This window comes from Elephas maximus, chromosome 11 (genome assembly GCF_024166365.1).
Source record: "Elephas maximus indicus isolate mEleMax1 chromosome 11, mEleMax1 primary haplotype, whole genome shotgun sequence".
In the NCBI taxonomy this organism is placed as follows: domain Eukaryota; kingdom Metazoa; phylum Chordata; class Mammalia; order Proboscidea; family Elephantidae; genus Elephas; species Elephas maximus.
The window spans coordinates 11,457,907-11,484,052 of NC_064829.1; the positions used below are offsets into that span (position 1 = coordinate 11,457,907).

Here is a 26,146-nt window from a genome sequence, read left to right on the forward strand (position 1 = left end):
GTCCTTTATTCTCTCACAGTCTGGGAGGCTAGAAGTCTGTATTCAGGGACACCACTTCTAGGGAAAGGCGTTCTCTCTCTGTCAGCTCTGGGGGAAGGTCTTTGTCATCAGTCTTCCCCTGATGCAGGAGCTTTTCAGCACAGGGACTCCAGGTCCAGAGGACACACTGTTCTTGGCTCTTGTTTCTTGGTGGTGTGAGGCCCCGCCCCCGTCTCTCTGCTCACTTGTCTCTTTTATATCACAAAAGAGATTGACTAAAGATAAAACCTAATCTTGTAGATTGAGTCCAGTATCATTAACACAGCTGCCTCTAATCCTGCCTCATTAACATCATAGAGGTAGGATTTACGACACATAGGAAAATCACATCAGATGACAAAATGGTGGACAATCACACAATACTGGGAATCATGGCCTAGTCAAGTTAACACATATTTTGGGGGTACACAATTCAATCCATGACAGATGGGAAGGGAGAAAAGAAAGAGGCATCAGAGTGGGTGTTTGGAAGAAATGCATGCAAGTTTAATAACATCCCAAAGTGACCTAACTGGGCCTGGAGCCTCCACCTTAGTAGGGCTAGATGCACAGCCAGGCAGAAAGCCCCTAGCCTCATGACTCGTCAGGCCCAGAGGGCACAACAGGCTCCAGATCATGAACACAAAGCTTGCATGGGTGGGAGGGGAGTCCTGGAGGAGGCTCCAGGAGGGAAGCTCTGACCCAGCACTGGAGGAAGGTGAAGTGGTTAAGCCATGGGCCCTCTGGTCACAGAGCCAGGCTTTATCCAGCTTTGTCTCCTTCAAGCCTCCTTCTCCACAGAGGAATAATCCATAACTGGACTTGTCACGGAAACCCTGGTGGTGTAGTGGTTGAGTACTACAGCTGCTAACCAAGAGATCGGCAGTTCAGATCCACCAGGTGCTCCTTGGAAACTCTGTGGGGCGGTCCTACTCTGTCCTGTAGGGCCGCTATGAGTCGGAATCAACTCCATGGCAGTGGGATTGGTTTTTGGGTTTGGGCTTGTCACGGTGATGAGCACATCAGCAAATCTTAGCTGTTATTATTTCTATGGTCATATTTTCTAAATAAAAAAAATAGGGTGGTGTGAAAACAGAAAAAAAAAAATTCTCCATTTTCACCTAACACCGATTTTTGCGTAACGACCTGATCTTTGGAACCTAACAATGTTGATAAATAAGGAGTGGGTGTACTCCATTCAGTATTTCCTTTGTTCCTGCAGTCATCTATCTGATGTCCTGAGTTCTGAGACTATCGATTTTTTTCAATAGTTGCTTGTTTTCTCTTATAATAATTGAGGGTTTAGGGTGTGCAACTACTTATGCTGCCATCTTGCTCCACCTTCACCTGAACTGACTTTTAATCAAATGAAGTAGGAGCTTGGCTGGTTTGGTATCAAGCAGACATAGAGCTAGCTGTCACTCAGAGCTTTCCTGTCCCCTCAGCCCAGTGCCTGCTGACTTGTGAGACCCCGAGTGCTGTGTGAGTCCTGCAAATCCCCAAAGTCTTCCTGCCCTGGGCTTTCTGCACCTATGTCTGTCCCCTTTACTGATGCCTGGCACAAAACTGAGCACAAAGCTTGGCCTCTCCATGCACTCCCACCATCACTTCCTGAGTCCAGTATTTTTAGGCTTTTCAGTTTTTCTGTGGCCACGGGGAGAAGCTTCACCATGTCCTGACTCTGTACCATGCCAGTGGCTTCTCCTGACCATGGCCTTTTTCTCCCTCTTCTTCTCTCCTCTCCTTTTTTGTAGCCACAGATAGCCTTATCCCCTAACCTGACTCCTGGAAGTCTCCCTGCTGCTCCAGGAATACCCGTTGCTGTGGAGTTGATTCCAACCCATAGCGACCCTAGAGGATGGAGTAGAGCTGCCCCATAGGATTTCCAAGGAGCGGCTGGTGGGTTTGAACTGCTGACCTTTTGGTTAGCAACTGAGCTCTTAACCATTGCGCCACCAGGGCTCCACTCCAAGAATGGATCAAGGAAAATTTCCAGACACAGTTTCTTTTCTAAGAGAAATCCTGGTGCTAGCTACTACACAAATACAGATATTTTCATTTTGTGATAAAACTCAACAAATCAGCTCTTTAGAGTAGCTGAACATGAGATAAAGTTAAACCATGTAAGTCCTTCTGCCTTATAAGCTTCATTTGTAAAATTAGTGTGTTTTTGTTTGCTTAAGCAAGAAGACTGCCCTTACACCACTGCTGGGTAGGTGAGAAGAGACCAGAGGGAGCACGTGTCCTGGGCCCTCACTTTGTGAAGCTGAGGCTGCATCTGGAGCAAGCATTGGCCAGCCTGCAGAGAGGCTGGAGGGTAAAAGTAATGGCCGTAAAGGCTGCTCTTGGAGGTCAGTGCCCTCTGTGATTTATAGGCCACAGGTTTCATTCATGAAATGGGTTTTGACATCCCTACATCCTCACATACGTGTTTAATATGATTTGCTAGCATCCAGTTGTGGTCTTTTTCCTTTGAAACGTCCCCATTCTTACAGTCTGGAAGAGGCCTTGGGGAGAGGGGCTTTGATGCTCCAAGGTGGAGTTCTAGAGCTGACTAGAGAAAAGGCTGGGGCTTGCCTTCTTCTGGTTTCCAGGTTGTATTTTTAGGCAATCTGCTACACAGTTAACAGGTTCCAGATGATAACTGAGGAGGAAAAAAACAAACGAAAAAAAGCTTCAGTTCCTCTTCTGAGAAAATTAGAATTATTTGCTCTTCAGGATTCAGTTGTGCCAAAGAAAGGCTACCCTCGTGAATGTGTACATCAAATACAAGATAGTTAGAACTTGCCCTCTAACTAAGTTATTCATATGAAATCTTTGATGGACTTACAGTGCTAGTTCTTAGTAAGTGCTTGATTGTTTGCCATTGTGTGACTTACCCAAAATTGTTTAAGTTTGGCTTTTACAAGTTCCTCCCTGCTTTTAACTGAACAACAAAGCCAGGGGTCCAGAAGGGTGTGATCATGTTAAAATGGTCAGCTGGAAATCTTTTGCTCTCAGTTTGCAGCATTCCCTTCCTGCCTCTGCATGCAGCAATTTATTTCCAAACCCCAAGATAGACATGGCAGCCTTGCTCCTGGGTCAGCACAGCTGAGTTGGGAACTCAGGCCCACAAGCCAGAGGTGCCCAGAGGGGCTTGGGAGGTCAGTAAGTCATTTTAGCTTCTCCCATGTACACTTACATACTTCTGACAGAGCTCCAGTTAGCAGCATTAGAGAGGAAGGGAAGCTGAGGCTAGGGATAGTAATGGATTTGCTTAACACAGCTTTGGTGGATTAAAATTTTGATTTTCTTTTCTAGTTGCTGCCAAGTAGGAGTCATGCTGTGAAGCTCAATGTTTGCCGAAGATGGGTTTTGGAACGTATATTTCCCCATTTTCTTTGTATAATATATATGGTTAATAAATGTCTTTCTACCCCTTCAAAGTTGACCAGAGCCTCAGAGAGCTGCTTGTGGTGAAGAAGAATTTGCACTGAAATTCATTTGTAAGGAAAATATGGTTCAGGCTCGGAGTTTTAGCTTCAATCACCTTTTTCTTCCAGGGGGAGCTCCCTGGAGCTTAACTTCTTTGTGGCAGAGAGGTGGTCAAGGCTCCAGAGGTCTCTAGTTTTTGCTCTTACTGGATGCCTGAGAGGAAATTACTACTCAAATAATATTTTTTCCAACAGAGACTTTCATCTTATTCCTTTTCAACGTTGTTGCTGTTGCCAGTCATTGTGTTCACCAGATTGAAGACTATTCAATTTATTTGAATAAGAATAATCTATTTGGCGCTGTTTAAGTGAAAGCTATTGAACAGTCACACCGTTTGGTCAGATGTGATGGCTTTTCTCTGTGATAGCTGCAGAGGATTCCGTTGTGTAACAATCGTGATTGAAGCAATCCCTTGTTGTTACAGTTGCCATAGCATTAATTCTGCCTCCCGATGACCCCACGTGTGCAGAGTAGAGCTGTGCTCCATAGGGTTCTCAATGGCTGATTTTTTAAGAAGGGATCGCCAGGCCTTTCTCCACCCAAGACTCCTTACTGCTGATATATATATACACACATATACACACACACACACACGTATATATAATTCAGAAAAGATGACTTTTGATTGGGGTTATGAGGGCATTCTCAGGGAGGAGACAAACGTTTGAGCCAATTTGAAGAGTGTTTAGGAATTTAGGATACACAATTGGACAGGGAGCATTAAAGTTTGGCAAAGAGTTGGGGATTTTTTTATACTTTCAGTAAATATTTACTGAATGCTTATTATGTTCAGAAATGGAAAAAGACATAGAAAATTTAGTAACAAATAGGAAATAGTCCTAGTCCCAAAATGGTTTAGGGCCTGGTAAAAAAAAAATTTTTTTTAAGTGTACATGTGTGGGGAATGGTTAAGGGGAGTATGGCTGGAATTGGAGATATGTTCAAGGAAGCACACTGTTGCTTGAACTTTTTCAGGAGGTAGGCCAAAAGTGGCAGGTTTCTGCAATGTCCCTGCGCCCCAAAGAAAATGTGTCAGTTGACCTAGCAAAGACATTTACGTGGGTAACCCAACCTCTAGAGTATTTGGATTCAAACCATCCAGCACGGCCCCATAATGACTGTGAGGAAGGCTGTTGACTTAACTTTTTGGAGGTATACTTTGATACCAAAGCAGCCTCATTTTGGGGGGTGATGGGGAAAGTTCTGAAACATTATGGGTCATTTAGTAGATACAGAGCATAAATGGGTCAGGAATATAAAATGTCATCTGTGCCAGGACATTTAGGCGATCCTAGAATAGATTTCTCCAGTTGACTAAAAGTCAGAAAATGTCTCAGTGAGCTGATGAAAACACCTTAAGTGAGTTCAACACCATTACTGGAGCAGTTATTCTAATTCTCTGAATAAAGCAGCCTACCAGTAAGTTTTTAAGCTGCCATAAACTTTATAGCCCATGCCTCTGTCAGTTTGTTGTACTTTGGTGGCTTGCATTTTGCTATGATGCTGGAAGCTATGTCGTCAGTATTTCAAGTACCAGTAGGGTTGCCCGTGGCAGACAGGTTTCAGCTCAGCTTCCAGGCTAAGACAGACTAGGAAGAAAGATCTGATAATCTACTTCTGAAAATTAGCCAATGAAAACCCTATGAATTGCAACAAAATATTGTCTGATGTTGTATTGGAAGATATACCCCCTAGATTAGAAGGCATTTGAAATACACAGTGGCAACAGCAATAAACAAGCATAACAATGACCATGAAAATGGTGCAGGACCAGTCAACAATTCATCCTGTTGTACCTGGGGCTGCCACGAGTCAGAGCTGACTCAACGGCAATTATCAACAGTCTCCAAAGGCAGGAGGATGTGGTGTCTGCTGAGAGGAAGGGCAATGAGAGAGAAGACCAGGAGCATGGAGACAGGGTGAGGCTGGGGCAAGCTCTAAATGCATCTTCAGTTTGTTAACGGCAAGGCCTCCTTTTTCGCCCCACTCCATTCTCAGGACTTTGTGTGTGATTACCATTCAAAGTAATGAGGAAAAGATTAAATGCAAGGTTAGAGGTGCTGAGTTAGCAACGACTGAGCAAAGAGATCTGGAGGAAGAGTCTAATTTTGAGGCATTAGTCCAGCTCCTTGCTATTTTAGGTGTTTGGGGAGCAAGGATTTCACATTTGGTCAACGGCTGGTTCTCATTAGTATGGTATCAAAAGTATAAACCCCAGAAACATTGAGAGGTTGAATCCATGCCATAAAATGTGTGTCTACTTATCTAGCAACAGAAGTACTTGAAAGGAATTGCGATGGCTCCATGTGTGTTTGAGAAGGTGTTCACAGGAGAAAGCAAGCAAACTAAGTAAATTTATCAAGATAAAAACTATTTTTAATCTGTTTCCCACTGTTTTAGTTGTTAAACAAAATAGAAGTTTGGCCAACATCTTGTGCTGAAGACGGAAGACATGTGGCTCTATTACAGCTAGCTGAATCGATTTCTCTTCATGCTGACGCATACATTAGTCCAAGGAGGATGCTGCCAAGAACAATATATGTTCTACAGCTTGCAGTAAAAGCCTACAAAATATCTATTTTTACTAAGTTCTTGAAAGATGGAAACTGTGGCAGGCAGTAAATTAGCTCTGTTATTAAAAAGCCTCTGCTGCCTATGTAAAGCGTGTGCGCACACACACACGCACTCACAAGTGCACACATATGTGCATACTCGCACACCCCCCCCGGGATAAGTACTTTTTGGCCCTTGCCGTCCTCCCTTTTTCCATAGCTGTCTCCAGTTGCTTAGAGATGAATATGTGGGAGGCATATGAATGCCAGAGAACAGGCGGGATTGCAACTCATTTATTTCTGAAAATGAAAATGACTTTTATTCTCAACTGTGTAGCACAGTCCAGTTAGTCAGGCCCAAATTATTGTTTTGAGCCATATGAACTTGTTAATATTTAACCGTTTTTGTTATCTGAAGCCATCATGGTCAATAGTTCAACCTAATGGAGGGGTAATTTTCCAGATTTGAAATCTCTATGAGTCTCTGAGGTTAAGCTCTTGAAACCAACTATGGCACAGACAAGCCAAAGTACTGAAGCCCAGCAAGGGACTTTGCTTTATCATTAGCATTCTAGGCATTTCCCCTAGGTTTTTCAGAGGATCAGTGATGAAAAAATCGAGTTCTAGTGGAATTTGTTTATATATTAAGAAGAGAACTTAACCTTTGGGAAAATTACAAAAGAGGTCATTTTAGAGTTAATTAAAAATAAAAAACTGGACAAACTGGAATTTAAAAATTTGGTGTAAAATTCACCATGAGAGACATTCAACTCTCTGATTTTAAAAAACAATGTTTTTAATGGGGAAAATAAATGCTGAACTCTTTTTTTTTTTGAAATATCCTGATTTTTTACTTTTTTCTTGTGCTTGAAGTGAAAGTTTACAAATCAAGTCAGTCTCTCATACAAAAATTTATATACACATTGCTGTGTACTCCTAGTTGTTCTCCCCCTAGCGAGACACAGCACACTCCTCCTCTCCACCCGGTATTCCCCGTGTCCATTCAGCCAGCTCCTGCCCGCCTTTGCCTTCTCGTCTCTCCTCCAGACAGGAGCTGCCCACATAGTCTCATGTATCTACTTAAGCCAAGAAGCTCGCTCTTCACCAGTATCATTTTCTGTCTTATAGTCCAGTCCAATCCCTGTCTGAAAGATTGGCTTTGGGAATGGTTCCAGTTTTGGGCTAACAGAAGGTCTGGGGACCATTACCTCCAGGGTCCTTCTAGTCACAGTCAGACCATTAAGTGTGGCCTTTTTACGAGAATTTGAGGTCTGCATCCCACTGCTGTCCTGCTCCATCAGGGATTCTCTGTTGCATTAATTTTGAACTCCTAAAGAGCAGTCTTTACAGATTCCAGCTTAATTATGATTATTTCTAGAAAAACTGAAATATGTTCTTCGCCGGTCTGCTAATGATGGACTAGCGGAAAGCTGAAGTAATTGACACTTTTATAAATTGCTGAATTATACAAAAGTTAATTAAGATTAAGTTAAAAGTGTATTCGCCACAGGAGAATAAAAGTGCCAGTGAGGGTGGTTGGTAACCCCCATAACTTCCAAACCCATGGGCACCATGTTAACAAACCCTAGGGAGCCGTGAGGTGCTAGTCTTTAGTCTCCTGGTCTGTACCCACTGTCTCATCAGTAGACAAGAAAGCACCTTAAGGGGGGTCGGCAAGCACCCACCCCCAGCATTTGACCTTTCCTCAACCTCCACCAACCCACCTAACTTCTTACTCATCACCATGGTAAGACAGCCAGCCTTAATTTGGTTAGGCTTAATATGGGTTTAAATACAGGGCTGTTCATACTCAGAAGGAAATAGATCTAACTTCTAATATAAATTTTCAGATAATTTAAGAAATTATGTAATAGCGTAAAAACTCTTTCCTCATTTGCAGCTAGGGGAGACAATCCTGGGTGCTTTTCTTTCAGACCAGAGGGCAGTTCTATAGCGTGAATAGGGTTGAGCTTGAGCATAAGGATCTAGGCTTCAAATACAATAACTTTATATGGATAAAGTGGGAAAATAGTAACATATTAAAAGGCATTTTTAAAGGAGAAAAAAATCCATAGTACTGTTCTTTCATTAAATTTTATTTTATGCAAACTCTAAAATCAGAGTTTGGAAAATTCAGTTAAACTTTTAATCCTGTTACTAATATTTGATCATTTGTATATGTATATATATGTTAAACTAGAAAATAGAATTCTACCTTTTTGAAATAATTAAAAAACAATGCATTTTTAAACTTTACAAGGCCAAAAAATCAGCTAGGGTCATAGTAGTCATCTGGTCCAACTTATTTTACAGATAATATCTCAGGTTTTTGGAAAAACTAGAAAACTCAGATCAAAGGCTTTTTTCCTTTATTAGTAAGATGATTTCACCAAATTTTTCCTTAGATTGACTTAAAAATTTGTTAATAAATTAGTGGTTATGATTTTCTGAAAATAAAGTTTGATTCTAAGTCCTTGTAATTTATTGCCTTGTTAAAATGTTGTTTTCTTTGGGGCATTATTCTAAAAACTATATTCTTTTATTCAATTTCTATAATGAAATTAATATACACTATAGTAATTCTCTTTATTTTTTTAGCTTTTTGCTATAGCATTTCTATTTCTTCAAGTGTGAGGAATACATGCCCAATAGAGATTCAATGCTATACTGACAAACTTATTGAAAGAATGTCAACTTTCATATACCTCTGGATAAAAATGTAATGTTAAAATATAAGGACTGTTAAAAATAATTAAAACTAAATTAAATTTAAATATAAAGTTTATTCTGAGCAGTTATTCTATATGCATATAGGAGACCATTTTGATTCTAGAAAAAACTAGTAATTCAAAAAAGCTAGGTGCAATGAGGCTTAAAAAGAAGGTAGAAGTATAGAAGATAAACTGTTGACTAATCTTAACATGATTGATTGAACCCAGCCTTCACTCTTTTTTTTAATGACCTTTTTGCTTTCTTCATGCATGATGTCCTTGATGTCATCCCACAACTCATCTAGTTTTTGGTCATTAATGTTAAATGTGTCAAATCTGTTCTCAAGATGGTCTCTAAATTCAGTTGGCATATGCCCAAGGTCATACTTTGGGTCTTGTGGACTTGTTTAAATTTGCTTCAGCTTCAACTTGAGCTTGCATATGAACAATTAATGGTCTGTGTCTTAGTTATCTAGTGCTTCTACAACAGAAATACCACAATTGGATGGCTTTAACAAAGAGAAAGCTATTCTTTCTCAGTCTAGGAGGCTAGAAGTCCAAATTCAGAGTGCCAGCTCCAGAGGAAGTCTTTTTTTCTCTGTGAGCTCTGGGGGAAAGTCCTTGTCATCAGTCTTCCCTGGTCAAGGAGCTTCTCAGCACTGCGACCCCGAGTCCAAAGGATGCGCTCTTCTGGCACTACTTTCTTGGTGGTATAAGATACCCCGGTCTCTCTGCTCGCTTCTCTTTTATATCTCAAAAGAGATTGATTTAAGACACAACCTATTCTTGTAGATTAAGTTCTGCCTCTTTAACATAACTGCCTCTAACCCTGTCTCATTAACATCATAAAGGTAGGATTTACAACCCACAGGAAAATCACATCGGATGACAAAATGGTAGATAATCACACAATACTTTAGACAATCATAAAATAGCCAAATTGACACATATTTTGGGGGGACACAATTCAATCCATAACAGTCTGTTCTGCAGTTGGCCCCTGGCCTTGTTCTGACTGATGATATTGAGCTTCTCCATCATCTCTTTCCACAGATATATTTGATTTGATTCCTGTGTATTCCATCGGGCGAGGTCCACATTTATAGTTGCCATTTATGTTGTTGAAAAAGGTATTTGCAATGAATAAGTTGTTGGTCTTGCAAAATTCTGTCATGCAATCTTCTGTATCCTTTCTATCACCGGGCCATGTTTTCTACTATCAATCCTTCTTCGTTGTTTCCAGCTTTTTCATTCAAATCACTAGTAATTATCAGTACATCTTGGTTGCATGTTTGATCAATTTCAGACTGGAGAAGTTGGTAAAAATCTTCAATTTTTTCATGTTTGGCGTTAGTGGTTGGTGCATAAATTTGAATAATAGTCATATTGACTGGTCTTCCTTGTAGACTTATGGGTATTATCCTATCACTGACAGCATTGTACTTGAGGATAGATCTTGAAATATTCTTTTCGACAATGAATGCAATGCTGTTCCTCTTCAATTTCTCATTCCCAGCATAGAAGACCATATAATTATCTGATTCAAAATGACCAGTACCAGCCCATTTCAGCTCACTAATGTCTAGGATATTGATATTCAAGTGTTCCTTTTAATTTTTGACAACTTCCAATTTTCCTTGATTCATTCATTCCACATTGTGATCATTAAAGGATGTTTGCAGCTGTTTATTCTCATGTTGAGTTGTGCTTCATCAGCAAGTGAACGTCCTGAAAGCTTGCCTCCATTCACGTAATTAAGGTTGGCTCTACTTTGAGGAGGCAGCTCTTCCTTAGTCATATTTTGAATTCCTTCCAACCTGAGGGGCTCATCTTTCCACACGCTATCACTCAGTGTTCCACTGCTATCCATAAGGCCTTCACTGGTCAAATTTTTCAGAAGTACACCACCAGGTCCTTTTTCCTAGTCTGCTGTAGTCCAAAAGCTCTGCTGAAACCTGTCCAAGTGACCCTGCTGATATTTGAAATACCAGTGGCATAGCTTCCAGTGTTGCAGCTACACGAAAGCCACCACAGTATGACAAACTGACATAGAATAGCTAAAGCAAATGGAAGAAAAGATGAAGTAAAAGAGCTGAACAGATGATTTCAAAGGATGACTCAAGAAGACAAAATATTATAATGAAATGTGCAAAGACCTGGAGTTAGGAGACGAGAAGGGAAGAGCATGCTCTGCATTTCTCAGGCTAAAAGAACAGGAGAAAAAATTTAAGCCTTGAGTTGAAATATTAAGAAGTCTACGAGATTCAGAAAAGGATATGGAACGAGGGTTATTGTTGCTGATGTCAGATTGATCTTGGCTGAAAGCAGAGAATACCAGAAAGGTGTTTACTTTCGTTTTATTGTCTGTGCAAAGGCATTCAACTGTGCGGGTCCTAACAAATTATGGATAACGTTACAAAGAATGGGAATTCCAGAACACTTAACTGGTCAGCAGTTTGAATCTACCAGGTGCTCCTTGGAAACTCTATGGGGCAGTTCTCCTCTGTCCTGTAGGGTCGCTATGAGTTGGAATTGACTCGACGGCAGTGGGTTTTTAATGGGTTAGCTGTGCTTATGTGGAACGTGTAGACAGACCAACAGGCAGTTGTTTGAACAGAACAAGGGGATACTGCATGTTTTAAAATCAGGAAAGGCGTGTGTCAGGGTTATATCTTTTCACCCTACCTATTCAATCTGTATGCTGAGCACATAATCCCAGAATCTGGACTATATAAAGAAGAACATGGCAGCAAGATTGGAGGAAGACTCATTAACAACCTGTGATATGCAGATGACATAACCTTGCTTGCTGAAAGCAAAGAGGACTTGAAGCACTTACTGATTAAAATCAAAGACTACAGCCTTCAGTATGAATTAAACCTCAACATGAAGAAAACAAAAATCCTCACAACTAGACCAATAAGCAACATCATAATAAACGGAGGAAATATTGAAGTTGCTGAGGATCTAGTTTTACTTGGATTCACAATCAATGCCCATGGAAGCAGCAGTCAAGAAATCAAAGCACTGGGCAAATCTGCTGCAAAAAACCTCTTTAAAGTGTTAAATACCAAAGATGTCACCATGAGGACTAAGGTATGCCTGACCCCAGCCATGGCATTTTCAATTGCCTCATATGCATGGGAAAGCTGGACAATGAACAAGGAAGACTGAAGAAGAATTGAGGCATTTGAATTATTGTATTGCTGAAAAATATTGAATATACTATGGACTGCCACAAGAAGGAACAAGTCTGTCTTAGAAGAGGTACAGCTGGAATGCTCCCTAGAAGTGAAGATGGTGAGACTTCATCTCACATACTTTGGACATGTTATGTGGAGAGGCCATTCCCTTGAGAAGGACATCATGCTTAGTGAGGTAGAAGTCAAGAAAAAGGAGGAAGACCCTCAACCAGATGGATCCATGTAGTGGCTGGAACAATGGGCTCAAACATAGCAACAATTGTGAGGATGGGGCAGGACTGGACGGTGTTTTGTTTCATTCTGTTGTACATTGGGTCACTATGAGTCAGAACTGACTAGGTGGCACCTAACAACAACTCCCTCTTTTACTCCCTCTTTGAGGTCACAAGATGGTCTCTGCCCCTGGGCTCAGCTGTATCTTTTCAAATTCAAATTCAGCAAACCTGGCTTCTAATAGGAAAGAAAGGATTTGCAGGTTTTGGTGAAGGAAAAGCCACTGGCAGATTAATTTTGATCAGGAAATTTTTTAAAGTGAGTGTTTGGTTTCTTGAGTAATTAAACTCCAAAATCGAAGGAAGATCCAAAAAACCAAACCCATTGGCGCTGAGTCAATTCCAACTCTTAGGGACCGTATAGGACAGAGTAGAACTGCCCAGAGGATTTCCAAAGCTGTGATCTTTATAGAGCAGGCTGCCACGTCTTTCTCCTGAGTGGCTGGTGAGTATCAACAACTGACGTTTTGATTAGCAGCTGGGTGCTTAACCACTGCATCACTAGAGCTCCTTTCAAAGATGATACTTGCTGTCAATTTCTCTCTTTGACAGGACTATCTGTAAATGTAATAGCACAATATTTTCTTAATTGAAAAGTATTTCCTTTAGTCTTTTGTTACAAATATATAAAAATTCTTATAGTGTGCATGAAGAACATAAACCATGTGTTGCAGGAGAAGAAGAGGTACGTGAGCATAGGTTTTGCCCTGCTGAACGGTGGTGGGGAAGACCGTCTGGGCCATCTTTCTTGAAAGACTAATTTCTGAAGGAAACACTTTAGAACTAGATGTGTGGTGGATGTCAAGGTCAGTGATTAAGAAAAAGGGAAGAATGATATTGTCTTGACTGTCTACTGTTCTAAAGCATTTATAATTTTAACTGGATGTAAAATATCAGTATATGATGGGAGAAAGAATTCTACACAACTAGAAAGTGAATGAAGGAGCCCTGGTGGTACGGTGGTTAAGTGCTTCGCTGCTAACTGAAATGTTGGCAGTTAGAACCCACCAGCTGCTCCATGAGAGAAAGATGTGGCAGTGTGCTTCCATAAAGATTTACAGGTGTGGAAACCCTTTGGGGGCAACTCTGCTGTAGGGTTGATAGGAGTTGGAATCAACTCAATGGCAATGGGTTTGGTTTATGGTTTTGGTTGGTGGTGCAATGGTTAAGCACTCAGCAGCTAACCATAGGTCAGCAGTTGGAACCCATGGGAGAAAGACAGGCAATCTGGTTCCATAAAGATTATAGCCAAGAAAACTCTATGGATAGTTTTACTGTGTCACATAGGGTCACTATGCACCAGAATAGATTTTAGGGCACCCAGCAACATAAAATGTGTTATAGGATGTAACTGCCTTTTTCCTCACTCTTACTTCTTTAATAGTTTTGTTCCTTAGGAAAACTACAATTATTGGATTTTCTTCCTGCTCCTTTGTAAATACTTTGTTGCTGTCTCTCTTGGTTATTTTTAGTTACAAAATAACCAGCATATTGAGAGTGCATCCTTTTAAAGGTGATTGATTGCTTCAGAGTACAGAAGGAAAAATATTAAATGTAAAACAAACTAAAAAATTCTAAAATCACTGATTTAATGGAAACATCTTATCAAGATAGTGAAGTGACTTATTCTATGTAGCATATAGCTACTGCTCTAAAACCAAAAGCAAACCAAACCTGTAACTGTCGAGTTGATTCCAACCCATAGTGACCCTATAGAACAGGGTAGAATTGCCCCATAGGGTTTCCAAGGAGTGCCTGGTGGATTCCAATTGCTGACCTTTTGGTTGGCAGCTTAACTCCTAACCACTACGGCACCAGGGTTTCCTAGCTAAGCTCCTTGAGGCAGTAATTCGCATTTAGAAGGCACTTAGTTGAAATGGGGGTTTTAAACATTTAAGGCATTGTTTCCCAGAACATTTGTAATAGGATGTTGTTTGGCCTTGCTAGTATGCAGGAAGTGGGAGGACAAGTCTTGCTAGAAATTCAGCATTGAGAGCATGTAACTTTAGTAATCTCAAATGTAAAATGATTACCCTGAGCTACTGGAGAAGGTTAAAGTGTGCACAAACCTCTCTGTGATCATATTGTAGTAATGGGGCAATTATTATGCATGTGTTGCAACACAGGTGTTTTTATAAATCTCATGTGGCCAACTTAAAAATGTTATGTTTGCTAGAGATTTTTGTCTCTTTCAGTATCGGTAAATTTTAAGTTATCATGTCTATCATTTTTCTACTTGAAGAGTTTTTCCAACATTTATCTTTCAAAAATGAGATACGCTAATGAGGCCAGGCCCAGTTCTTAGGATCCAAATGGCAGCATTGATGTTTATAAAGCACTTCACTTGACAACTTGTTATTTCACAGTTTGTAATTGTGATTTCTCTAGGTCTGGGCAAGGTCTTTTGTTTGGGAAATTACAGTCAAATATTGTCATCCTTCTGGGGAAGTTTCCACAATTTTGGATAGCTAAAAACAGGTAGGAATAGTGGAAACTCCAGTGCCTTCTTAGCTAAAGCAGCGATCTATTTTCCTTTGAACACCTTGATCTGCATTGTTTGATTGCACTGTCGACACTGAAATTCTTGGGGTGGAGAACAGAGGTGTTGATTTGCTGCTGTCTGCACTTGAGCTCGCCAGATGACTGGCCGGTCCATTGAGGGGTTCGCAGGGGGAGGTTGTGCAGCCGAAAACATGATAGGTCATTGTGAAAAGTAATGAGTGTACTGTACGTGTCTCCAGGTCCTAAAAAAAGGCAGCATCAAGCCTGATGAAGGAGTTGCTATTTACCTTCTAAGGCTTTTCTAGTTTGTATGTGCCTTATTGCCAAGTTGAAAGGCATATTTTGCCCTAGATGGGGATAACTGACTTAGATGTGGCATTCAAAGCCCCCGTTGGAACAAGCTGCTCAGCCATATCTTGAACAGAACCTTTGCCATTTTTCCTTCCGTAGCCTGTCTCCACCTCCAAGTATGATTTTGCTGTTTAATTCCTTTAAAAATTAAAAATTAACCAGCGTTTCCTCTAAGACTGTAGAAAAATAAGTGATATTGATCTAAGCCTGTCAAACAGGACAGTACTCACCAGGATGGTGCCAGACATTCCCTGGGCTGATGGGATAATGGCAGGAAAAGATCATCATGTTTGAGACGTGACCACCGAAGCCACACAGAAGAAAAATGGACATTCCACAAGCTCCTAAAACCCATGTCCCCTTCTCCATCTAAAACCCCCACTGGCCTCCAGATTGAGGAGACAGACAGGTTTAGGGGGAAATCATTCCCCTCTGTTCCCTGTATATCGATATACAATAAAGTTCTTGCTACCCACCTTATCCCTGTCTTAAGAACTGGCTGTTTGTGGCAGGCGGCTCTAACTCAAAATTGTGGTGACACCATGAGCTTGTATAACTCCTGTGTAGCAATGTCACATGAGTCCCTGGATGGTGCAAATGGTTAATGTGCTCTGCTGCTGGGTGAAAGATTGGTGATTCTTGTCCACCCAGGGCACCTTGGAAGAAAGGTCTGGCAACCTAGTTCTGAAAAATCAGCCACTGCAAATCCTATGGAGTGCAGTTCCACTCTGATACCCCACAGTCCACATGGCAACATGGGGTTGCCATGAGTTGGAATCAATTCCATGGCAACATTTTTTTTTTTTTAGCCACTTCGTGCGTATATAGTAAAGCAGAAAATCCTGCAATTTGGTTATTGTTGTCAGTCAAAGGGATCATTTCAGACAAAAGGTAAATGAAGCTGGATTGTTGACAGTGTCCTGATTTTTTTTAAATTTAAGATATCCATTATCAGTTGCTGCATACAAATTATTCAAACATTTACTGGCTTAAAACAGCAAACGCTTACCATCTTGTGGTTTCTGGCAGCCAGGGATCCCGTGTGGCTTAGTTGGGTCCTTTGGCTCAGGTCTGTCAAGGCTGCAATCCCAGTGTCTCTGAAGATACAGTCATACCACAGCTCTACTAGGGGAGGATCCCTTCCTAAGCTCACCCATGCCTCAGGTCCACATGGGCTACTGGCTAGAGACATCAGCTCCTTGCATGTGGGCCTCTTCCTAGGACAACTCACAGCATGGTGGCTGACTTGTCTCAGAGTGGCTGAGGGAGAGAGAGTGAGCAAGGCCCCGAGATGGGAGGCTTAGTCCTTTTGCGATGTAACTTTGGAAGTGACAACCTGTCCTGTTTGCGGTATTGTGCTCATTAAAAGTGAGTCACTAGGTCAAGCCTACACTGAAGGGAAGGGAAACAATCCAAGAAGCTGGACTATATGAAGGAGAACATGGCATCAAGTTTGGAGGAAGTCTCATTAACAACTTGGAACATGCAGATGACACAACCTTGTTTGCTGAAAGTGAAGAGGACTTAAAACGCTTACTGATGAAGATCAAAGGCTACAGTCCTCAGTATGGATTACACCTCAACATAAAGAAAACAAAAATCCTCAAAACTGGACCAAAAAGCAACATCATGATAAACAGAGAAAATGTTGAAGCTGTCAAGGGTTTCATTTTCTTGGATCCACAATCAATGCCCATAGAAGCAGAAGTCAAGAAATTAAATGATGTGTATTATGTTGGGCAAATCTGCTGCAAAAGACCTCTTTAAAGTGTTAAAAAGCAAAGATGTCACTTCGAGGACTAAGGTGCACCTGACCCGAGCCATGGTATTTTCAATCACCTCATGTGCATGCAAAAGCTGGACAATGAATAAGGAAGAGTGAGGAAGAACTGATGCCTTTGTATTACGGTGTTGGCTAAGAGTGTTGAATATACCATGGACTGCTACAAGAACAAGTCTGTCTTGGAAAAAGTACAGCCACAGTGCTCTTTGGAAGCAAGGATGGCAAGACTTTGTCTCACATACTTTAGACATATTATCAAGAGGGACCTATCCCTGGAGAAAGACATCATGCTTGGTAAGGTAAGGGTCAGCAAAAAAGACGAAGACCCTCAACGAGATGGGTTGACACGGTGGCTGCAACAATGGGCTCAAACATAGCAACGATGGTGAGGATGGTGCAGGGCCAGCTGTGTTTCTTTCTGTTGTACATTGGATCGCTATGTGTTAAAACCGACTCTGTACCAACTGATCACAACATGGAGTACATAATTTTGAAACAACAGCAAAAACAACTAAAAAATATATGTGTGAGTATATATGTGTGTATATAGGCATATATGTGTGTAGGGATGTACATATGTGTGTATGTATGGTTTATGCATATGTATCTGTATATACATCTATGTGACTGTATGCACATATATTTATGTACATAATCAAGCACATAGGTGGCACCGTTACCAATACTTCTTAGACATAATCAGATACCTCAGAGGATTAGATTTCTGCATTTGAAAAATTAGGACCATAGTCTCGTGGGACATCTCAGACAGTTGGCATAATATAGTTCATAAAGTGATATTCTACATCCTAGTTTGGTGAGTAGTCTCTGGAGTCTTAAAAGCTTGACAGTGGCCATCTAAGATCCAACTGTTTGTCTCTACTTGTCTGGAGCAAAAGAGAAAGAAGGAAACCAAAGACTGAAAGAAGAAACTATCCTACAGGATATAGTCTACAGGAACCACTGCTGCATCTACCCTGAGACCAGAAGAACTGGATGGTGCCTGGCTACCACTACTGACTGTTCCAATCAGGGCCACAATAGATAGACCCTGATGGAATGAGAGAAAAACGTGGAACAGCACCTCAAATTAAAAAAAAAAAACCTACTGGACTGGTTGAGAGTGGAGGACTCCCTGGTACTATTCCCCTTCACTAACTCCTGAGGTCACCTTATACGTAAATAACAGATTGGCTCAAAACAAAACAAAACAAAAAAATCACCCATAAGTACTGTGCCCCTTTATGAAATCACTTTTATGAGAGCAAATGGTCAACAAGTAGTTTATAACAAAGATGAAAAAATAAGGGGGCAGAGAAACTAGACTAATGGAAACGAACAACTGGAAGGAAAGTAATGAGAATGTTCACACGTTGTGAAAAATGTAACCAGTGCCATGGAACAACCTGTGTAGAAATTGTTCAACGGGAACCTAAACTGCTGTGTAAACCCTCACTGAAAACATAATAAAATATAATTAAAAAAAAATGCTCTTGTTATAATGCCTCATTTATATGGTTTCCTGTCACACCAATCAAGTGTGTATAAGTATGCTTCCCTCGTTGCTCCAGCTTGGGCTCTTTGCTTGTGGGTGTTGTGACCCTACTGCCCAAATTCTGCCTCTGATTAGCACTTCCTGATCTTGGTACCCATCTCTTTAATCCTGGTGCACCTCCCTCACTGGACTGTACCCTAGTCCCTGACCCTCAACTTGGCTGTGACCCTGATTCCAGGCCTTGCCCGTTCCCTTGCTTCCCTTTTCCCAGCTTCGTCTGTCTCCTCTGGCCCCCCAGCCCCCTTTTTGCACCTGGTCTCCTGGTTCTGATGATGCTTTCTTTGCAGTCATACGTTGACCAACAAATAAATGACACATCAGCCTCTCTGTTGCAGTGAACATCTTTTGTGAAAAATTTTCATTTGGGAACTGGACTTTCTTGGCTTGTCTCATACCTGTCTTAAAATTTCTACTCCTTTTTTCTTTCTTTCCTGCAAGTTTTCCTTTAGCCTGTATTCCAAAATGTGGGAAATCGCTCTCTCCTCCATGAAGACAGTATGCCTGACTCCTTTGCTTCTCTTTGTTGTTTTTGCCTCTGGAGAGTGAAACCATTCTTGTCATTTCATCTCATGTCTCTTCAGAACTCAGTCTTCATTCCTTTGTACATTCACTAGGCATCAACGTTGTCCAGACTATCTGCTGAATATTTCCATAAGATCCAAGTCCCAACAGTTGATTCTGTGAAAGTGTCTAACGGAAACTTACCATGTTTCTTCTTAAATTTCTTATTTTTCTCTGTGTCGGTAATCCTTTTTCTTACCACCTGGGTTTTAAACTTTGGAGCCATTTTGTATAATTTCCCTTCACACCTCACGTATTTGTTTATTTTACAAATACTCTTTATTCCATCTGCTGTTTTTCCAAGTTAACGATGATTACCATACTGCCCTAAGTCCGCATTTACGCACCAATCCCAACAACTCCTAAGCTTTGCTTCCCACCGACTCATGTATGGGATAAATCTATCTGAAATGTTTTCTCCTGATCAGAAACTGCCGATGACACATTATTTTTTACCCGACCATCTCAAATCCTCGCTATATATTGCCCTCTGTATCCTCCTTTTTTTTTTTATGTTGAATGTTTTGTTCTTTTTAACATTTTATTATGTTTTAGTTGAAAGTTTACACAGCAAATTAGTTTCCCATTCAACAATTCTTACACAAATTGTTCCCTGACATTGGTTGCGATCCCTGCAATGTGTTAGCACTCGCCCCATGTCCACCCTGCCTTCCTGATTTCCACCAGCAGGTTTTCCTGCCCCACCTTGCCTTCTCATCTTTGCTTTTGGGCATATGTTGTCCATTTGGTCTCCTATAGTTTATTGTTCTAAGGAACACATTCCTCATGAGTGTTATTGTTAATTTTCTGGGTGCCCTTTATATTTCTGTAGCACTTTCAATATATCCAGCTAAATCTAGGACTTTATTATAGTCTATCTTCACTCAGGATATTGGTTTTGCCTACCTGCTTAGAATTTTTTTTATAATTGTGGTAAATATGTAACAAAAAGTTTGACATTTCAACAATCTTCATATGTTCAGTGACATTATGTTCATTATGTTGTTGAGCCATCACACTTACCTGTTCCCAAGTTATGCCATCAGTGTTTTCTAAGCATTGAGTCTTCCTATCCCCATCTCTCCTGCCTGCCCTTGGTAACCACTAATAAACTTTTGTCTCTATATATTTGCCTATTCTAGATGTTTCCTATAAGTGGGATCATATATTTATCCTTTTGTGACTGACTTATTTCACTCAGCATAATGTTTTCAAGGTTCATCCATGTTGCAGCATGTGTTAGGACTTCATTTCTTTTTATGACTGAATAGTATTCTGTTGTATTTATATACGCATTTTATTTATCTCTTCATCTATTGATGGACATTTAGATTGTTTGCACCTTTGGGCTATTGCAAATTGTGCTACAGTGAACATCAGTGTACAGTTATCTGTCTGAGTCCCTGCTTTCAGGTTTTTTGGGTATTGACCTAGGAGTGGAATTGCTGGGTCATATGGTAATTCTATGTTTAGCTTTTTGAGAAACTGCCAAGCTGTTTTCCACAGTGGCAACACCATTTTACAATCCCACCAGCAATGAATGAGGGTTCCAGCTTCTCCACATTCTTGCCAACACCTGTTTATTTTCTGCTTTTCTAAGCATAGTTGGATTTTAAGAGCAGGGCCCACGTGTTTTAATTGTCCAATTCTCATGTTAAACATAGTGATAAACACAAGTTTATCTTAATTATCAACCTGTTTTTTTAATTGACATGTCTACTTAGGCAGTGATATCATTTGATGCAGGGGTACCTGATGCCATCACTCAGAAAGTTGTTGTGCCTCCCTTTTCTATTAGCCTGCCAGTATTAATGATCTTCTCTTTTTTTTCTCCCCAGCGTGTGCTTTCCGATACAATGGGCTCTCGTTTGTCTACCTTATCTACCTCTTGCTCATTCCTCTGTTCTCAGAACCAACAAAAGCAACAATGCAAGGTAAGAACCATTTACTCTTCCATCCATAGAGTTGTACAGTCTGAATCTATTTTGCTGAGTTTCCTAGATGCACCCTTGTTCCAGTGAGAGGTGGCTGCTCAAGTGAGGAGTGATGTCAAAGGTTCTAACAGCTGAGCCAAGTCGAGCATGTGGCACTTGATTGTGATGCATGTTTTATCACTTACACAGCTACTCTCCCCATGTAAGTTCCCTTGTAGGTCTTTGTTAGCAGGCTTGGCAGTGTGTCTGGAATGTTTGGACGAGATAAGTCTAACTCTAAGAATTATCAATAAAGTGAGTCAGATGGCATGACAACATTGACACATGCATTTGCATATTGGATTTCTGCAGGAATGTGGTGGCAAGTGGAAAAGAGGCTGAGCAATGTCTTAGGTTTCTAAGACTCTTACAAAGAAGAGCTGAGTTGAAAGCCTGATCCCTATCATAACTTGTTCATATATCATTTGAGGTTTTGTATATGCCTTAATGGAAACCCTGGTGGCGTAGTTGTTAAGTGCTACATCTGGTAACTAAAAGGTCAGTAGTTCGAATCCACCAGGCACTCCTTGGAAACTCTAGGGGGCAGTTCTACTGTGTCCTGTAGGGTCGCTATGAGTCAGAATTGACTCAATGGCAATGGGTTTGGTTTGGGTTTATATGCCTTAATAAAGTAATTAAACAGAGTAATATGAGTTTGAGATACAGTTTTTGAAGCATGTTCTGGAAAAATGTATATCCATTCCCCCTTGGGCTATAAGAACTTCAAGGCATAGAAAAAAATGGCCAGCATATTTTCTAAAGCATTAGGATGTGTGATCTGACTTGTGAATTTATTTATTTGAAGTCTTCTCCACGTATAAAAGTTAAACCACACTGAATTAATTTAAGAAATTGTTTTTCAAAACAATACAATTATAAGAAATGAGGACTATGGCAAATATCTCAAGTGGGAGCCATGGTGGCTGTATGGAAGGAAGAGGAATTTGTGTCTGGCCAGCTTCTGAGTGGCACGTAAAGGGTGATGCTGCAGCTCTGAGCGGGCATCCTTGTTAACGATGGGCTCTGTAGAAGAAGGAAAGACCTTGGTTTTCACTAGGGGTTGAAACTGACACGACGGCAGTGGGTTGGTGTGCACAGAGCAGCAGATACTGAACTCCATCTTTCCTAGTCTCCACATTCGCTGTTGAATGTATAGTGTGTATTACTATCCTCAATCCTAGTAGTTATTACTACAGATGCTATGTTGATTTTCCTGTCTCAGGGAGAACCTAAACAATAGCTCTCCTCCAGACACTTAAATGCTTCATATGCCAACCTGAGAAAAGCTAGAAGTGTGAGTTAATGCAAATCATCATCAAACCAAACCCACATTGTTTCTAGGACCCAGCCCAGCACAGCTTTACTCCTGAAGAGTTCAACATAAACAAAGCCACTTCAATAGAATCGTTTTCTGGCCTCAGAAACAAGACTATAATGTATTGGCAGCTCCTATTTCATGACATAGAGCCCATTGTTCAAAAAAAAAAAAAGGGTTTCATACATATTCAGAGTAAAATGCTTTAAAAAGTACTTTATATACTAAGTTATATATATGAGTTTATATACTAAGTTATCTGTTACTTTTGTATCACAGTGTTCCCTTTTTTTTTTTTATTAGAAATCAGGGATTGGAATTTCCGTTTTGGCACTTCTGTGACAACTCCTGACTTTTGTCTTCTTCCCAAACTAACCAGCCCTGATCTTTAGCGGGTTGGTTGTCTCAGGTGTCTGCAGGGGCACGAGCACTCACCCATGGCAGAACGTATAACCACGGGCCTCCCAGTTCATGCCCAGGTGCTGCAGGGACTGTCACTGCCAGGAAAGTCATAGGTGAGGACATAGAACCAGAAGCAGGAAGCAAATCCTTCATATGTATAGAAATATCTGAATCAGACTGCCTGTCAGTTTTATAACAAGGTAATTTTATAACAAGGTAGCACAAGGTCAAACAAACAAAACAGAAGCAAGAGCGTAGATACTGCTGGTGCCGTCCTTACGGGAGAGGAAGAAGATCTGGGCTCGAAAGGGAAACCCTCAGGCATCTTTCCACTTAGAATCCGGAGACAGGACGTTTATGTACTTTCCTCCGTCCTGCATGTTATAGCCGTTTGTTTCTTTGTTAATGTAACGGCAGAGCGACTCTTAGAAAGGATATCACGCTTTATTTACTTATTTTTCTCCCTGAGCATGTAGAAATCACTTTCAGTGGAGTTGCTGAAGTCTCTTTAAAAAAAAATATTATTTGATTTTCTTTGTGTGGTAAAATATAACATAAAATCTGCCATTTTAGCCATTTTTAAGTGAACAATTCAGTCGCGTTGATTGCATTCACAATGTTGTACAACCATCACACCTGTTTCCATACCTTTTCATCATCCCAAACAGAGACTCTGTGCCTGTTAAGTAAAAACTCCTTATTTCCCACCCCCAGTTTCTGGTGACCTCCTATCTACTCTCTGTCCCTATGCACTTGCTTATTCTAGATATTTCATGTAAATGATCGGATCACATAATGTTTGTCCTTTTGTGCTGGCTTCTTTCATGTAGCATAATGTTTTCTAGATACAATGTAGCATGTATTAGAACTTTATTCCTTTTTATAGTTGAATAACACTTCAGTGTATGGATACCTCACATTTTATTTATCCATTCATGGATTGATGGACGTTTGGGCAGTTTCCGCCTTTATGCTACCGTGAATGGTGCTGCAGTGTACACTGTTGTGCAAGTATCTGTTTGAGACCCTGCTTTCATTTTATTCAGGTACATAGGAGTGGAATTTCTTGTTGTTAGGTGCCCTCGAGTCGGTTCCGACCCATAGTGACCCTGTGTACAATAGAACAATACGCTGCCTGGTCCTGCAGCATTCTCACAATTGTTGCTATGTTTGAACCCGTTGTTGCAGCCACTATATCAATCCGTCTCATTGAGGGTCTTCTTTTTTTTCTTTAACCTCTATTTTACCAAGCATGACATCCTTCCCCAGGGACTGGTCCCTCCTGATAACATGTCCAAAGTATGTGAGACAAAGCCTTGCCATCCTTGCTTTTAAGGAGCATTCTGGCTGTTCTTCTTCCAAGACAGCTTTGTTCGTTCCTCTGGCAATCCAAGCTTTATTCAGTAGTCTTCACCAACGCCATAATGCAAAGGCATCAGTTCTTCTCAGGACTTCCTTGTTCATTGTCCAGCTCTCATACGCATATGAAGTGATTGAAAACACCACGGTTTGGGTCAGGCGCACCTCAGTCCACGAAGTGACATCTTTGCTTCTTAACACTTCAAAGAGGTCTTTTGCAGTAGATTTTCCCAGTGGACTATGTCATTTGATTTCTTGACTGTTGCTTCCATGGGCGTTGATTGTGGATCCAAGCAAAATGAAATTCTTAACAACTTAAACATTTCCTCCATTTATCATGATGTTGCTTATTGGTCCACTTGTGAGGATCTTTGTTTTCTTCATGTTGAGGGGCAATCTATACTGAAGGCTATAGTTTCTGATATTCTCTATTTTCAGCCATAACCTATCTGACATCAGCCATGATATCCATGTAGCATGCCCTGTTCTGGATATGGCCTGAATCACTGGCACTTCCCTGTCGATGTAGTGTTAGAACCATTTCAGATTTATCTTCAGCAAAATTTTACTTGCATGTGATATTGATTGTTGTTGTTGTTGTTGGGTGCTGTTGAGTCAGTTCTGACTCATAGTGACCCTGTGTGCAACAGAATGAAACATTGCCCTGTCTTCGCACCATCCTCACAACAGGTGTTATGCTTGACCCCATTGTTGTAACCCATTGTTGGTCCATGTGTACAGTTGCCCCTTATGTTGTTGAAAAAAGGTATTTGCAACAAATAAGTTGTTTGTCTCGCAAATTTCCATCGTGGGATCACTGCCATCTTTTTATCACCAAGGCCATATTTTCCAACTACCGATCTTTCTTTGTTTCCATCTTTTGCGTTCCAATTACCAGTAATTATCAATGCATCTTGCTTGCATGTTTATCAATTTCAGGCTGCAGAAGTTGGTAAAAATCTTCAATTTCTTCATCTTTGTCATTAGTGATTGGTGCGTAAATTCGTGTAAATTTGAATAATAGTTGTACTAACTGGTCCTCCTTCTAAACATATGGATGTTATCGTATCACTGACAGTGTTGTACTTCAGGATAGGTCTTGAAATTTTCCTTTTGATGATGAATGTGACCCCATTCTTCTTCAACTTGTCATCTAAGCATAGCGGATCATATGATTGTCCTATTCAAAATGGCCAATACCAGTCCATCTTAACTCATTAATGCCTAGGATGTAGATCTTTATGTGCTCCATTTCACTTTAGATGACTTCCAGTTTTCCTAGATTCATATATACTTCGTACATTCCACGTTCTGATGGTTAATGGATGTTTGGAGCTGTTTCTTTTGTGTCATGCTAGATCAGCAAATGAAGATTCCAAAAACTTGACTCCATTCACATCATTAAGGTTGACTCCATTTTGAGGAGGTAGCTCTTCCATAGCCATATTTTAAGTGCCGTAGAACTGCCCCATAGAGTTTCAAAGGAGCACCTGGTGGATTCGAACTGCCGACCTTTTGGTTAGCAACGGAACTCTTAACCACTGTGCCACCAGGGCTCCAGCTGCAATGATTGATTGATTAGGCCAAGGGTATCAGCCTGTTTTGATTTGGTCCCATCAGCAAGGCAGAGAGCATCCGAGTGCTATTCGTATTTTCCCCATGCCTGTGATTAAACAGAAGATTTGGTATAAGGGTTTATACTATAGTGTTGAAAAAAAAAATTAAAATCTCAATACACTTTGTTATAGATTGAATTATAACCCCAAAATGTGTGCATCAACTTGGTTAGGCCATGATTCCCAGTATTGTGTGGTTGTCCTCCATTTTGTAATTGTAATTTTATGTTGAGAGGGTTAGGGTAGAATTGTAACACCACCTTTACTCAGGTCACCTTCCCAATCCAAGGTAAAGGGAGTTTTTCCCTGGGGTGTGGCCTGCACCACCTTTTATCTCTCAAGAGATAAAACGAAAGGGAAGCAAGCAGAGTTGGGGACCTCATACCACCCAGAAAGCAACACCAGGAGCAGAGCACATCCTTTGGACCCGGGGTCCCTGTGCCTGAGGAGCTCCTCGACCATGGGAAGATTGAGGACAAGGACTTTCCTCCAGAGCTGA

At 40.8% G+C, this 26,146-nt stretch overlaps 1 protein-coding gene and 1 long non-coding RNA gene across 8 annotated transcripts in view; both read left to right on the plus strand.

The window, feature by feature from the left end:
• Window positions 1-26,146, plus strand: part of PIEZO2 (piezo type mechanosensitive ion channel component 2) — a 664,674-nt gene that overhangs the window by 144,552 nt on the left and 493,976 nt on the right. For all 7 annotated transcript variants that reach the window (XM_049901181.1, XM_049901175.1, XM_049901174.1 and 4 more), the window contains exon 2: window positions 20,821-20,916. In XM_049901181.1, coding sequence (XP_049757138.1) covers window positions 20,821-20,916 — 96 coding nt within the window. The remainder of the gene's footprint in view (window positions 1-20,820; window positions 20,917-26,146) is intronic.
• Window positions 1,634-13,617, plus strand: LOC126085606 (uncharacterized). Its single transcript, XR_007519314.1, has 3 exons — window positions 1,634-2,369; window positions 9,809-9,939; window positions 10,427-13,617. It is a non-coding gene; the product is annotated as an uncharacterized LOC126085606 (long non-coding RNA).